A 13680-nucleotide genomic window follows, 5' to 3' on the forward strand; every position below is an offset into this window, starting at 1 on the left:
AGGCCGCCGACGTCCGGGGAAATCGAAGATGGCGGCACTAGGCTGACCCTACTGTGGGTGAGGGCCCTGGGGCCGGAGGGGGCGGGATCCAGCAGGTGTGTGCCGGGCGGGCGGAGTTGGGGGCTGTGGAGCGCCAGCCGCTTCCACATCTCTGCTCTCTGTCTTCTGCAGGTGACGGAAGCGCCGTCTCCTCCCGCCTGACGCTCCTGGGGGACCCTGCGCCGCTCCTCGCTGCCGCGGCCATGTCTGGGCCCGGCAACAAACGCGCCGCCGGCGACGGGGGCTCAGGGCCCCCAGAGAAGAAGCCGAGTCGCGAGGAGAAGACCACAACCACTCTCATAGAGCCCATTCGTCTTGGAGGCATCTCTTCCACGGTTCGTGGGCTCTTGCCCTATCCGTTAGAACTTGTCGGACTTTTGTTTCTGTTCTCCGCCAAAGAGTCTTACTCCCAGTTCCCCAAGCGATTTACGGAACACTCTGTTGGAGGAAACCGAAAACACGACGTCTGCTTTCTCTTTGCAGATAGGATAACATTTTCCCAGGGAGCGAGTGACTTGTCGAAGACTAAGGAGTTAGAAAGGGCCGGGTAGAAACGAACATGAGCTTCCTCACTTTTGCTGGGGTGTCTGAGCTTCTTTAAATTCTTTTAGAAGTTAATATGGGAATCCCCCCATCTTCCATCCATTCCAGTTGCTCTCCTTCTCTGTCTCTCTCAATGACTGGTTTCTGGGCCCTGCTTGACCCTTCTCTCAGTCCCTTTGTTTCCTTTGGTAGGAGGAGATGGACCTGAAGGTACTGCAGTTCAAGAACAAGAAGCTGGCAGAGCGGTTGGAACAGCGACAGGCTTGTGAAGATGAACTCCGAGAACGAATTGAGAAGTTGGAGAAGCGGCAGGCCACAGATGATGCCACACTCCTTATTGTCAATCGCTACTGGGCCCAGGTGGGTGCCCTCTGTTTTCCAAGACCTGGCCTTAATTCAGTTGCCAATCCTCAGATTCCCCTGCTGGGAAAGGAATATCATACTGTAAAGCACTGAGGGATTCATAACATTTTTGATGCTTTCTCTTTTCAGTTGGATGAAACTGTGGAAGCCCTTCTCCGATGCCATGAGAGCCAGGGAGAGCTGTCTTCGGGGACAGAGGCGCTTGGGACCCAGGAGGGGCCAACACGTGATGGGACCCCTCTCACCGAGCCAGGGACATCAGAGCTGAGGGGTAGGACCACAGTCCTAGGATATGGGGAGCTTAAGTTTTGGGAAAGGTCCTGGGGAGGACTTTGATACTGGGCACCAGAATTTCCTGCCTTACTTTATACCCTCCGCCCCCACCTGCCACTGATTTCTTGTTTGGGTGGCAAAGTGCAGTGAGTAAGGACATAGGCTTTGGAATCTAACTCGGTTCATAGTGCAGTTCATGTTTTGACACCCATTTTGTTCAAGAAAGTATTACTATTGAATGTTGACTATGTATTTGGCACTGTTCTAGATTCAGAGACATCAAAGACAAGCTGAAAGAAATATTGTTCCTGCTATCAGGGAGGAAATGATTATAAACCATAATACATAAAAAGTGTTAGGGCCCCTGAAAGGGAATAAATGTGTGTGCACATGTTTGTGTGTTTTTAATTTAGACTGGGAAGGCAGAGAAGGCTTCCCTGAGGAAGTGATTTGGCAGCTCTATAGCCTTGAGGCAGCTCATTACCTCTGTGAATCCCAGTTGTTTCACTTTCAAGATGGGGATAACAGTGCACCACAGGTTGTGTTGATTAACCCAAGAATGTGGAATCTGGAACTTGGTATAGGGTGGTGGTAACTGCTGCTGTTATCCTTATGAGGATCTGTCCATCCCTCCCAGAGCCTCTGCCAATGCAGCTGCGGCCCCCTCTCAGTGAGCCAGCCTTGGCTTTTGTGGTAGCACTGGGTGCCAGCAGCAGTGAGGAGGTAGAGCTGCAGCTGCAAGGCCGTATGGAGTTCTCCAAGGCAGCTGTGTCCCGTGTGGTAGAGGCATCAGACCGCCTACAGCGCCGGGTGGAGGAACTCTGTCAGCGAGTATACAGCCGAGGTTGGTTCTTTGTTACCTCCACCCCAGAGGTGTCCATCCCCATCTGGATCTTTATGGCACTGCTTTCCCAATTCCTCTGATTCCCTGAGCCCATAGACAGCCAGAATTCCCCAAGGAATAATTCATCCATGTTCTTGGGGGAATGGGTTAGATAGGGGTCTGACTCCTGGAGTTGAACTCTGGAGAGATGAGTTGGACAAGTTGTTGATGCTGGTAGGGCCTCCCCCTACTAGCTAGAGACCACTATGGAGCACTTTTTGCATGTAGCTGATTCACAAGGCATAGTAGCAAGTGCTCAGGCTTTGTAGGTTGACAGGCTTCTGCCAGTATTAGTTCTCCTACTCTACCTGGGGCATTCTGGGCAAATGGTTCCCCTCTCTGAGCTGGTTTCGTCTTCTGTATAGTGGGGATAAAGACTCCTGACTTTGTCATGAAAAATTGGCAAAATATCTAGTGGATCACACTGGACACGTAGCAGACTCCATTATGAGTTAGTACTTGGCCCCACTGCCCTGAGCTTGCCTCTCACCTGCCTTGCCCTGCCTTCCCAGGGGAAAATGAGCCCTTCAGTGAGGTGGCTCGGGCACGCACCCGGGAGCTGGGCCGTGAGAACCGGCGGCTACAGGACTTGGCCACCCAGCTGCAGGAGAAGCATCACCGCATCTCGTTGGAGGTAGTAGTCAGGGGCTTTTGGGGTGGGATTGGAACCAGGGCAGGGTTTAGGTTAGATGGGCACCCAAGGATCTCAGGGAACCAGGTCCTCCATCCAAGCATCTGTTCCCTCCGTTCCCCCCCAGTACTCTGAACTCCAGGATAAAGTGACATCAGCGGAGACCAAGGTGCTGGAGATGGAGACGACGGTAGAGGACCTGCAGTGGGACATTGAGAAGCTGCGCAAGCGGGAGCAAAAGCTCAATAAGCACCTGGCAGAAGCCTTGGAGCAGGTAGGGTTGAGGTTCTGGGGCACATGGAGCCAGGGCTGGGTGCTCAGGGCACCTTCTTCTCTCCTTCATATCCATCAACTGTCTTCTCTCCACAGCTTAACTCTGGCTACTATGTCTCTGGGAGCTCCTCAGGCTTCCAGGGGGGCCAGATCACACTCAGCATGCAGAAGGTGAGTAGGGGCATTCCTCCTCAACGCTCCTGTAACCTTTTCTCTTTTGCACCCTTGACATTCCCCTAAAGATGAAGGACAAACATCTTCCTCCAAGGCCCATCCCCGTCACTTCTGCTGTTCTTTCTTTTATACATTCATGTACTTATTTAGTAAATAATTTCTGAACACTAAATGTTAGAAATAAACACTAGGCATATTGGAAAGAACAAGATAGACAAAAACCAAAGCTTCCAAGGAGCTTAGGTTCCAGGTGGGGGAACAGACAAGTAAAATAGGACATCAGTTGGTTATGAGTACCATAAAGAAGCACAGAAGATACATGGGAGTATGTTAGAGTTTATTGGCATTCTGGGGGTCACTATGCACTGTTTTACCTTTATTGGCTATTTAGGCCTTCCAGGAATGCTTCCCTGACTCCCTATTAGTTAAGAGCCTTAGATCTCGGCACTGTCCATGTAATACTGAATTTTCTCCCACTTGCCTGGGAACCCTTAGGAAAGCCCTTGGTTTGGGGCTTCGGAATTGATCACTGCCCTACACAGGGGAGCTTGGGTGGAATACATGTGGGGAGGTGAGGCAAGCATGCTGCTGGACCTGGCCCCTGCCGACCACAGCACCTCCCACTTCTTAGTTTGAGATGCTGAATGCAGAGTTGGAGGAAAACCAGGAATTGGCCAACAGCCGCATGGCAGAACTGGAGAAGCTGCAGGCTGAACTTCAGGGTGCTGTGCGGACCAATGAGCGTCTCAAGGTGGGCTGTGGTTGGGGCTGAGAAGGCCTGTGCCTATAGGTAGAGGCTGAGCCCTGAATGCTCTTGCTGATCTCTTTTTGGCATCCCAACCCCTAGGTGGCCCTGCGGAGCCTTCCTGAGGAGGTGGTGCGGGAGACAGGGGAGTACCGCATGCTGCAGGCCCAGTTCTCGCTGCTCTACAATGAGTCTCTGCAAGTGAAGACCCAGCTGGATGAGGCTCGGGGGCTACTGTTGGCCACCAAGAACTCCCACCTGAGACACATTGAGCACATGGAGGTATGGCCCTGTAACGGGGTAGTGGTAGGGGTTGGGGGTAAGAGCCAAACCCTTAGTGTGAAGGCATTCCTGGGCTTCAGAGGCCCCATCTGCCTGCCACGTGTCTCTTGGGAATAGATTCTTCCTAGGACACTGAGTCCTGAGGTGGTGATGAGGGTTTGTGTGGATCCTTAATGCTTCAACCCACAGAGCGATGAGCTAGGGCTGCAGAAGAAGCTGCGCACGGAGGTTATCCAGCTGGAGGACACACTGGCCCAGGTACGCAAGGAGTACGAGATGCTGCGCATCGAGTTTGAGCAGAACCTGGCAGCCAACGAGCAGGCGGGTATGTGGTGAGGATAGGGTGGAGGTGGGTCCTTATCTGGGAGTACTGGGTCCTGGTGTGGGCTGCTGCTTGGCCAGATGCAAGAGATGAAGCGTCTTTCACGGACCTCAGCTGCTCCCTGTGGAAAGCGAACCACACTGCCTGGCTCACAGGCAGTGAGGGTCATAACCAGTTGAAGTAGCTGATGACACAGGAACAACCAGAACATGAGCTGTTGGCCCCATTTGTGGTCCTCTGGCCTTGTGGTGTCTCTCTCTTTGAGGTATTTATTTTACAAAGATTTATTGACCACCACCTATGAGCCAGGCTCTGTTCTGATCTTTGGGGCTGTGCCAGTGAACAAAACAAAGAATTCCTGCCATGTGGAGCAGCACTCTAGCAGGGGAAGACAGACAATAAAGAAAAAAATAGGCCGGGCGCGGTGGCTCACGCCTGTAATCCTAGCACTCTGGGAGGCCGAGGCGGGCGGATTGCTTGAGCTCAGGAGTTCGAAACCAGCCTGAGCAAGAGCAAGACGCCGTCTCTACTAAAAATAGAAAGAAATTAATAGGACAACTAAAAAAACTATATAGAAAAAAAAATTAGCCGGGCATGGTGGCGCATGCCTGTAGTCCCAGCTACTCAGGAGGCTGAGACAGAAGGATTGCTTGAGCCCAGGAGTGTGAGGTTGCTGTGAGCTAGGCTGATGCCACGGCACTCTAGCCCAGGCAAAAGAGTGAGACTCTGTCTCAAAAAAAAAAAAAAAGAAAAAAATAGACCATGTGCCTTAGATAGTGATAAATATACCAAGAAAAGTAAAGCAAGAAAGGAAGATAGTTGCTACCAGGAGAAAGGGTGTTGCAATTTCGGATGGGAGACCAGGGAACGTAACTAAGAAAGTGATACTTAAGAATCTACAAGAAGTTGACTAACTTTTGTGAATGTTTGTTATCTATTCCTTTAAAGGAAAGTTGGAGATATTGGGGAAAAAAACCTACCTTAGCAAAAATAATACAAATAGGCAATGTCGAGTTACTTTTGGGTGAGTTTCTGTTGAGTCAGCATTATTGACTTTGATGAGGTCACACTCAGCATAAGGTCTTAGTTTTCCCCTCCTGAATAATGGGAATGATGGCCCTGGCTTAGCCTCTTCCCCCACTCAGAGGTTGGGGCCCTAACTCAGGGACTAGTTCTGACACCCTTACTTCATGACACTTTCCTAGGGCCCATCAACCGTGAGATGCGCCACCTGATCAGTAGTCTCCAAAACCACAACCACCAGCTGAAGGGGGATGCCCAGCGATATAAGCGGAAGCTTCGAGAAGTGCAGGCTGAGATTGGCAAGGTGAGGAAAAGGCTGCCTGGGAAAAGCCTTGGCTGTACACCAGTGAGCCCTATCTCACCTCATCCCTGTTCCTTTCTGTCTTTGCAGCTCCGAGCCCAGGCTAGTGGCTCTGCCCACTCCATCCCCAACCTGGGACACCCAGAAGACTCTGGCCTCAGTGCCTCAGCCCCAGGGAAAGAGGAGGGTGGGCCATGCGCTGTTGGTATCCCCGACGGCAGAAAGGAGGTGGCTTCAATGCCTGGCACCACCACTACTCCTTCCTCAGTGAAGAAGGAGGAGCTGGTCCCCTCCGAAGAGGATGCCCAGGCATTAACCCCTGGGGCCCAGGGCCCTTCCTCCCGGGGCCGAGAACCTGAAGCCAGGCCCAAGCGGGAGCTTCGGGAACGAGAAGGACCTGGCCTGGGACCCCCACCTGTAGCCTCAACTCTCTCAAGGGCTGATCGAGAGAAGGCCAAGGTGGAAGAGGCCAAGAGGAAGGAGTCAGAACTCCTCAAGGGTCTTCGAGCAGAGCTCAAGTGAGGCCCTATTCCTGTCTCCTTCCTACTTGCCAAGTGGCCTCCATCCCCACTTACCAAGACTTCCTCCTGCACCCTCTCCCAGGAAGGCCCAGGAAAGCCAAAAGGAGATGAAGCTCTTGCTGGATATGTACAAGTCAGCGCCCAAGGAACAGCGGGATAAGGTGCAGCTCATGGCAGCGGAACGCAAGGCCAAGGCTGAGGTGAGGGCAGGTAGGGCTTGTGGGGCATGTAGGGAGGCTGCCCTGCAGGATTCTGACCAGAGCAGAGCCCAAGGTCAGCAGGAAGCAATGACAAGAGAGCTTCTCGTGGCTATAGGTTGATGAGCTACGAAGCCGAATCCGGGAATTGGAGGAGAGGGATCGAAGGGAGAGCAAGAAGATTGCAGATGAGGATGCCCTGCGGCGCATTCGTCAGGCAGAGGAGCAGATAGAACACCTACAGCGCAAGTTGGGTGCCACCAAGCAGGTGCAGCCCCCTTTTGGTCCCCTCGTTTACTGAGCATTGGGATTCCCTTAACACCTTGTTAGGCGCCTCTGGCAGATGTGGCCTCTAGATGGCCACTTCCACTCTGGTTCTTTGATTTGCCACATTTTCCTATGGTTCCTCATGGCCATCCTGTCCACCTACCACATTCCATCTTGTCCTTGCCCGCTTGCTGCAGGAGGAGGAGGCTTTGTTGTCAGAGATGGATGTGACAGGTCAGGCTTTTGAGGACATGCAGGAGCAAAATGGGCGGCTGCTACAGCAGTTGCGGGAAAAGGACGATGCCAACTTTAAGCTGATGTCAGAGCGGATCAAGGCCAACCAGATTCACAAGCTACTGCGAGAGGAGAAGGATGAGCTGGGCGAGCAGGTTCTTGGCCTCAAGTCCCAGGTATGGCAGTCCCTGGCATGCAGGGTGGAACTGGAGAAGCGGGGGCTCCCCAGCACTGAGTCTTCTGCCATCCTCAGGTGGACGCCCAGCTGCTGACCGTGCAGAAGCTGGAGGAAAAAGAGCGGGCCCTACAGGGCAGCCTCGGGGGTGTGGAGAAGGAGCTGACGCTGCGCAGCCAAGCCCTGGAGCTCAACAAGAGGAAGGTGAGGCTGGGCCAGCGGGGAACACGCCCACTTCTCCAGCTGGCCTGGGGCTCTGCTAGGCTCTGCTGCTTCTCCCAGAACAGTTCGCATGTATCGAATGTTTACTATGTGCCAGATCTTGTGCTTGGTCACAATTCATTCTCACAGTAATCCTACCAAGATGGTTTTTGTCTTTTCTGTAGCCCCAGCTAGAGTGCAGTGGCGTCTCACTGCAACCTCAAATTCCTGGGCTCCAGGGATCCTTCTGCCTCAGCCTCCCAAGTAGCTGGGATTATAGGCACAAGCCACCACACCTGGCTAATTTTTCAATTTTTTGTAGAGACAATTTTTTTGTCACTCTTGCACATGCTGGTCTTTTTTTTTTTTTTTTTTTTTTGAGACAGTCTCGCTTTGTTGTCCGGGCTAGAGTGAGTGCCGTGGCATCAGCCTAGCTCACAGCAACCTCAAACTCCTGGGCTCAAGCGATCCTCCTGCCTCAGCCTCCCGAGTAGCTGGGACTACAGGCATGCGCTACCATGCCCAGCTAATTTTATATATATATATGTTTTTTTTTTTTTTTAGTTGTCCAGCTAATTTCTTTCTATTTTTTTAGTAGAGACGGGGTCTCGCTCTTGCTCAGGCTGGTCTCGAGCTCCTGAGCTCAAACGATCCACCCGCCTTGGCCTCCCAGAGTGCTAGGATTACAGGCGTGAGCCACTGCGCCTGGCCTACAGGCTGGTCTTGAACTACTGAGCTCAAGTGATCCTTCCGCCTTGGCCTCTCAGAGGCATGACCCACCGCACCTCACCTGGTTTTTGTCTTTGTAAGGACACCGAGGCTTGGGGACATCAGTTGACTTGCTTGAGCAAGAGTGGTGCTGGGATTTTGGCTCCGGGACCTCCATCCTAACCCTTCATTGGCTGTAAACATGGGATGATGGTCCTTGTCACATAGTTTATTAAACATAAATATTATCTAGGTTATGGCAGAGGCTTAAGATTAACAATGATTTTCATCTTATTTTCCCTATTGGGCTGTTTTCTTTTCCAGTTAATTCATTCATTTTGGTAGTATTTTTCATGCCCCTGCTGTGTACTAGGCCTTGTGCTGATCGCTGTGGAGACAAGAGGATCCCTGCCTTCCAGTCAAGGCTGGAAGAGGCAGAGTCAGCCAGTAATCCCACAAATAAAATAATACTATAACAGATCTCAGTAAGTCTTACGAAGGAAACTAAGGTGCTGTGAAAGACAAACAGGGGAACCTCTCAGTAGGTGACATTTTTGCTGAGCCCTGGGGGAGTTGTATGTGTGTTAAGGAAGTTGAGGGGAGCAGAGAGAAGAGCCCAGTGAAGGCTCAGAAACCAGAGAGAGCATCGTGCAGGGGAGGAACTTGAAGGGTGTGTAGAAGGAGGTGAGTGCTAAAGGGAAGGAGGCAAGACCAGCTCGGTGCAGATAGCCCTGGAACCTTTGACACAGCATCACTGGACCAAGGCTCTGTGTGCCTGAGTCCCTAGGCTCAGACCAGTGGTGCCCCTCCTTCTTTTCCCACCCACCTCAGGCTGTTGAAGCAGCCCAGCTGGCCGAGGACCTGAAGGTGCAGCTGGAGCATGTGCAGACTCGACTGCGAGAGATTCAGCCCTGCCTGGCAGAGAGTCGGGCTGCTCGGGAGAAAGAGAGCTTCAACCTCAAGAGGGCTCAGGTGTGTGTGAGGGTGGGAATAGGCTAGCATGGTCCAGGGTCACTGACATGGGCTGGGGGCAAGCACTTCAAGGGTGAGGACCTTTGCACTTAGCCTAACCTCTCCTGCCCCAGGAGGACATCTCACGGCTGCGGCGCAAGCTGGAGAAGCAGAGGAAGGTGGAGGTTTATGCAGATGCTGATGAAATCCTCCAGGAGGAGATCAAGGAGTACAAGGTGGGGCCAGGGGGCTGAGTTGTGCCCCATCAACCCAGGAATATTAGATGAGGGGTTGGTGAGAGTCATAGTGGATAGTCTGGGCACCCTAGAAATAAGGTAGGACAACAAAAAGTGGGCAAAACGCTGGTTGTAGAGTCAGACAACTGATCAAGTATTTATTGTACACACACCATGTGCCAGGCATAGTGCCTGGCCAGATGTGGGGCAGGAGAGCTACGAGCTAGACCTGGTCTCTGACCTGTTCAAACTGACCATCAGTTAGGGGAGGCAGCCAAGTAATTCTCTCATTCCAGAGGAGTAATGTGATGGCAGAGGCCAGAGGGACTGTGGAAACTCAGGGGAGGCCCTAAAAGCAGGCATGGGGTGGGTGGGAGGGGCCAGCAGGCTTCCTGGAAAGAATGTCACCCAAGGCAGACTGAAGAATGAGGGTTCAGGCAAAGGGAAAGGCAGGTGTGGAGGCCCTGAGTTGGGAGGTATGCTGGAAGGACAGTGAGCCAGGCGTGTGGTTGGAGTGTCACGTCCTAAAGCGGGTGGTAAGCCAGGTTGAGAAGCTCCACTTATCCCATGGGCAGTGTAGCGACTTCAGAGGGTTTTAAACAGGAGAGTGATGTCAGATTTGCTGTTGGGTCCTGGCTGGAAGACGTAAAGGCTAGGGGCAGGGAAATGGTTAAGCTATTGCAGTCATTGAGGCAAAAACTGGTATTTTGCTGGCTTAAGGTATTGGAGACAAGTGGATAGGTTCAGCAGATATTTTGGAAGCAGAATTGCTTGGACTCAGGGATAGATTAAATGTAGGGAGAGAGGGAACAGGAACTAGGAGTACTCCTGGATCCTGGTTTCAGAAAGTAGGTGGGTGACAACTACCATTTAGTGAGTTAGGAAGACTGCCAGGAGCAGGTTTTGGTGGACAGTGTTCAAAGATGCCGAGAGGGAGGTGCCTGTGAGACATCTTGCAAGGCTGTGTGGGAAGGCACTCAGGGCAGAAGGCTTGGGGAGTGTCAGTAGAGGCAGAGATGGAAGCCATATATGACTGTGGTCACCCAGGGAGGGTCTGTGGCATAAGAAGGGATAGGGTTCATTCTTCCGTAAGAACCTCAAAGTTTAAGTGACAGGCAGAGAAAGAGGAGCCTGTGGGTTGTGAGGAAGGAGAGTGATGTTGAAGGAGTTGATGGGGGAGAAGGCAAATGGACAGAGCCATGAGAGGTGCCCCTTGGACTTGGCAGTATTGGTGGGAACGGTTCTTGTGCAGGGGTGAGGGTGGAGGTCAGGTCACCTGCACTCTTACCCACTGAAGTGAGGAGAGGGTGTGGGTGAGTCAGTAATCAGACAACTCTTTGAAGCAGGTAGGCCTTGAAGGGCAGAGGTAGCTGGAGGCAACTATGGGGCAAAGAGGCGGCAGAATTGGGAGCCTGTTCACACTGATGGATGGGGTCCTGAGAGAGGCAGGAAGGGGGCTGGGAGGTTGCTGAGGGGTAAGCTGGGCTGGGATTTTAGGCAGGCCAGAAGAGGAATATTGGGAATGCTGAGTTGAGGCAATTCATGTCTGGACTTGGTGGTGAGACCCTCCTGGTGGCAGATGGGAGGTCTTAGGCTAAGAGAGGACCCACGGTAGGGTCTCTGGGCAGCACCAGGGCTGGGCCCTGTTGAGGGTAGAGATAGCAGATTTCTAGTGGTACTGCCATGCCCAGCTGTGACTTAGCAGATGCAGATGAAGGTAGACAGGATTGGGTTTTGGCCAGAGAAGATCAGTGGGGCAAGAGATGAAGCCTCAGGGCAGAAGAGTCTAAACTGGGCTGGTGGGTCCTTGTCCTTGAGAGGAGGGAAACACGGGATACCCAACACTGCCCAGGATAGAATCCGGACTCCGCTACTTTCTAGTTTTGAGACTTTGGCCCCTGAGCCTCAGTTTCCTCATTCATAGAGTGCTCATCCCTACCTCCCATGGTTACAGTGAGGATTAGATACAGTCTGCTGTGTGGTGGGCTTAGCCTGGACCACCTCCTGCTGTCATCTTGGGGTCTGGGCACCATCAGAATTGTTCCCAAGCTGATGCCTTTGCCTGGCCCAGGCGCGGTTGACCTGCCCCTGCTGTAACACCCGCAAGAAGGATGCAGTCCTTACCAAGTGCTTCCACGTTTTCTGCTTCGAGTGCGTGCGGGGCCGATATGAGGCCCGCCAGAGGAAGTGCCCCAAGTGCAACGCAGCCTTTGGTGCCCACGACTTCCACCGTATCTACATCAGCTGAACCTGAAACTCAGGGGACTGTGGAACAACCATGGACCCTGGGGGCTGTTCCCCCAGCCCCTCCCCACCCCAGGTCCAGTGGCCCCACCCTCCATTCTGGACCCCAGGGGCCCAGCCCTTGCCCACCTGGTTGGTTTGGGGGCCCTGGTGCATGCTAGTGGGAGTGGGATTAGCCAAGCTCAGTTCCATCTTTTCCTGAAGATCTGAGCTGCAGCCGAGGGGGGACCGTTCTACAGCAAAGGTCTCCCATGAGAGGCCTGAGGGGCCCAGAGAACTCAACTGAGCTTCCCAGAAGCTGGCCCTAACCTTTCTTCATCTGTTTCCTCAGACACATCCTAGCCCTAAGGGGGAAATTCCCCAGGCTGTGACCTACCTTAGAGGAGGCTCACTACCTGCCTACACACACGAGTGAGGACATGGGTGGGCCAGGACCTCAGCACGTTGCTTGAGACTGGGTCCTGGGGAGATTTTCTTCAGCCACCATCCTGCTGGCACAGGCAGGGCTTCTGTCCTGTGGAGTTCCCTGGACACTTTGGCTTTTGTGCCAAGGGCTGAAGGAGGTACCTCCCTGGGGGTACCACCTGCTTCCTCTGGGAAGCTCTTAAGGTTGCAGTCACTGCCCTCATCTTGGGAGTGCTGAACCAAGATCGTCAGTTTCTATTCTCATCAGGCCCTCCCGAATCTCCTCCTCTCTCCCAAGCCCACTTACCCCCACCTCATGCATCCCAAGGCTCCACTAGGTCCTTGGCCCTAACCCTGCTTTCAATCCTGGTGGCCTTAACTACTGTGGAGGTGAAACTTCCCAGGAGGGGAAGGGACAGACCAGCCCCAGCTGCTGGGCCAACTTCCAATCATTCCAGGTAGAAGAGCTTCACCCAACACCCTGTGACTGAGCCTGTACCCCTGATGCTTCCTGTGCCGCCTGCCCACAAATACTCCATGGGCTGTGAAGGCAGCGCCCAGAGAGGCCCGGGAGGTGGAGCTGCTGACAGGTGCAGGGGCCTATTTGGACCCACAGCCTCTGCTCTAGAGATCTCTTGTATAGGCTGTTAATTGTTATGAATAAACAAACATCCAACGCTTGGCCTATGGCCAGAGTAGCCAGGCTTCATGCCCCAATCGTAGTCCCAGGTCTTCAGCTGCTAGGCCTGCCCAGCACTTCCCTGGCTTGGTGTGAGCCTAGGAGGGGTCTTGTGCCAATATGAGCCCCCAATCCTGCCCACCCCAAAGGCTAAGTTATACTTAGACCTAACGGCCGTCAGGGATCCCAGATTGGGCCTGTAGGGGGAGCGCGTCTGCAGGGAAAAAGCGTCGTGTTCAACTCTGGAGCCTACCTACGCTTCCCCCACGGGGCCAGACTGCCGGCTCCCTAGGTCTGGGCTGGCCACGCCCCCGGCAGTCATTGGCCCTTAGGATGCTGGGACATCTCGAGCTGCATCCTGGGAAATGTAGTCCCTTGTTAGCACATGGCGAGAAGGTTCTCGGAGGGGAGAACTGATTCCCCCGTTGTGCTGGGCAAAGGCGGGCCTGAACCCAATCCCGCGGGCCGTTCCACAAACGGCTTCACCCACCCCTACCCTTTGGACGCACAGATCAGGACACCTCAGCGGGGTGACTTTCTACATTGCAACCTGCTTCAGCCGCCGGCCGGGTCCTCGGAACCGTATGCCGCATGTCGGGCGGCGTCTCAGTTCAGTACGCTGCTGGCACCTCGGACGGATCTGTAACCGAGGCTGTACTGGGGCTGGTGCCACAGCCGGTGCTGACCGAGGTTGGTGCCGCAGGAGGTGTAGGCGCCATGGTAGAGGCCGCGGGCTTGTCAGCAGTCATGCCTTTGCGGGGCCCCGCAACCTTGTGAGCTGTCGCACCTTCGCGGGGACTAGCGGCTTTGTCCGCTTTCGGGCCCCACCTGGCGCCTGGGGTTTCGGCGGGGCCGCAGCAGCTGGACCTGATTGGACTGGAGATGGAGACGCGGGCTGCGTTGACCTCGGGAACAGGGCTGGCGGTGGGCACGCTCACTGAAGCACGGGCCGCGGCGGGAGATGACATCGGGCTGCCAAGGAAGTGTCCGCGGCCGGGAGGCAGTGGTGG

At 53.8% G+C, this 13680-nt stretch overlaps 1 protein-coding gene across 2 annotated transcripts; it reads left to right on the forward strand.

Annotated features, from left to right (window-relative positions):
• The first annotated feature begins 2 nt into the window (after window positions 1-2).
• On the forward strand, window positions 3-12677 carry RNF40 (ring finger protein 40, E3 ubiquitin protein ligase). Of its 2 annotated transcripts, none has more exons than XM_012660241.1 (20): window positions 3-57; window positions 172-374; window positions 775-942; window positions 1075-1216; window positions 1856-2062; window positions 2614-2735; window positions 2860-3006; window positions 3102-3176; window positions 3811-3930; window positions 4027-4206; window positions 4396-4531; window positions 5734-5855; window positions 5943-6370; window positions 6456-6573; window positions 6689-6838; window positions 7035-7247; window positions 7325-7450; window positions 8987-9127; window positions 9241-9342; window positions 11414-12677. In XM_012660241.1, the coding sequence occupies exons 2-20, from the start codon at window positions 243-245 to the stop codon at window positions 11588-11590; spliced, it is 3006 nt and encodes a 1001-aa protein (XP_012515695.1). In that variant the 5' UTR covers window positions 3-57; window positions 172-242; the 3' UTR covers window positions 11591-12677. The 2 variants fall into 2 exon arrangements, with proteins under 2 accessions (XP_012515695.1, XP_012515696.1); XM_012660242.1 differs by having other exon boundaries at window positions 20-53.
• Window positions 12678-13680: the final 1003 nt, after the last annotated feature.

The sequence above is a fragment of the Propithecus coquereli genome, unplaced genomic scaffold (genome assembly GCF_000956105.1).
Source record: "Propithecus coquereli isolate 6110/MARCELLA unplaced genomic scaffold, Pcoq_1.0 Scaffold66, whole genome shotgun sequence".
Taxonomy (NCBI): domain Eukaryota; kingdom Metazoa; phylum Chordata; class Mammalia; order Primates; family Indriidae; genus Propithecus; species Propithecus coquereli.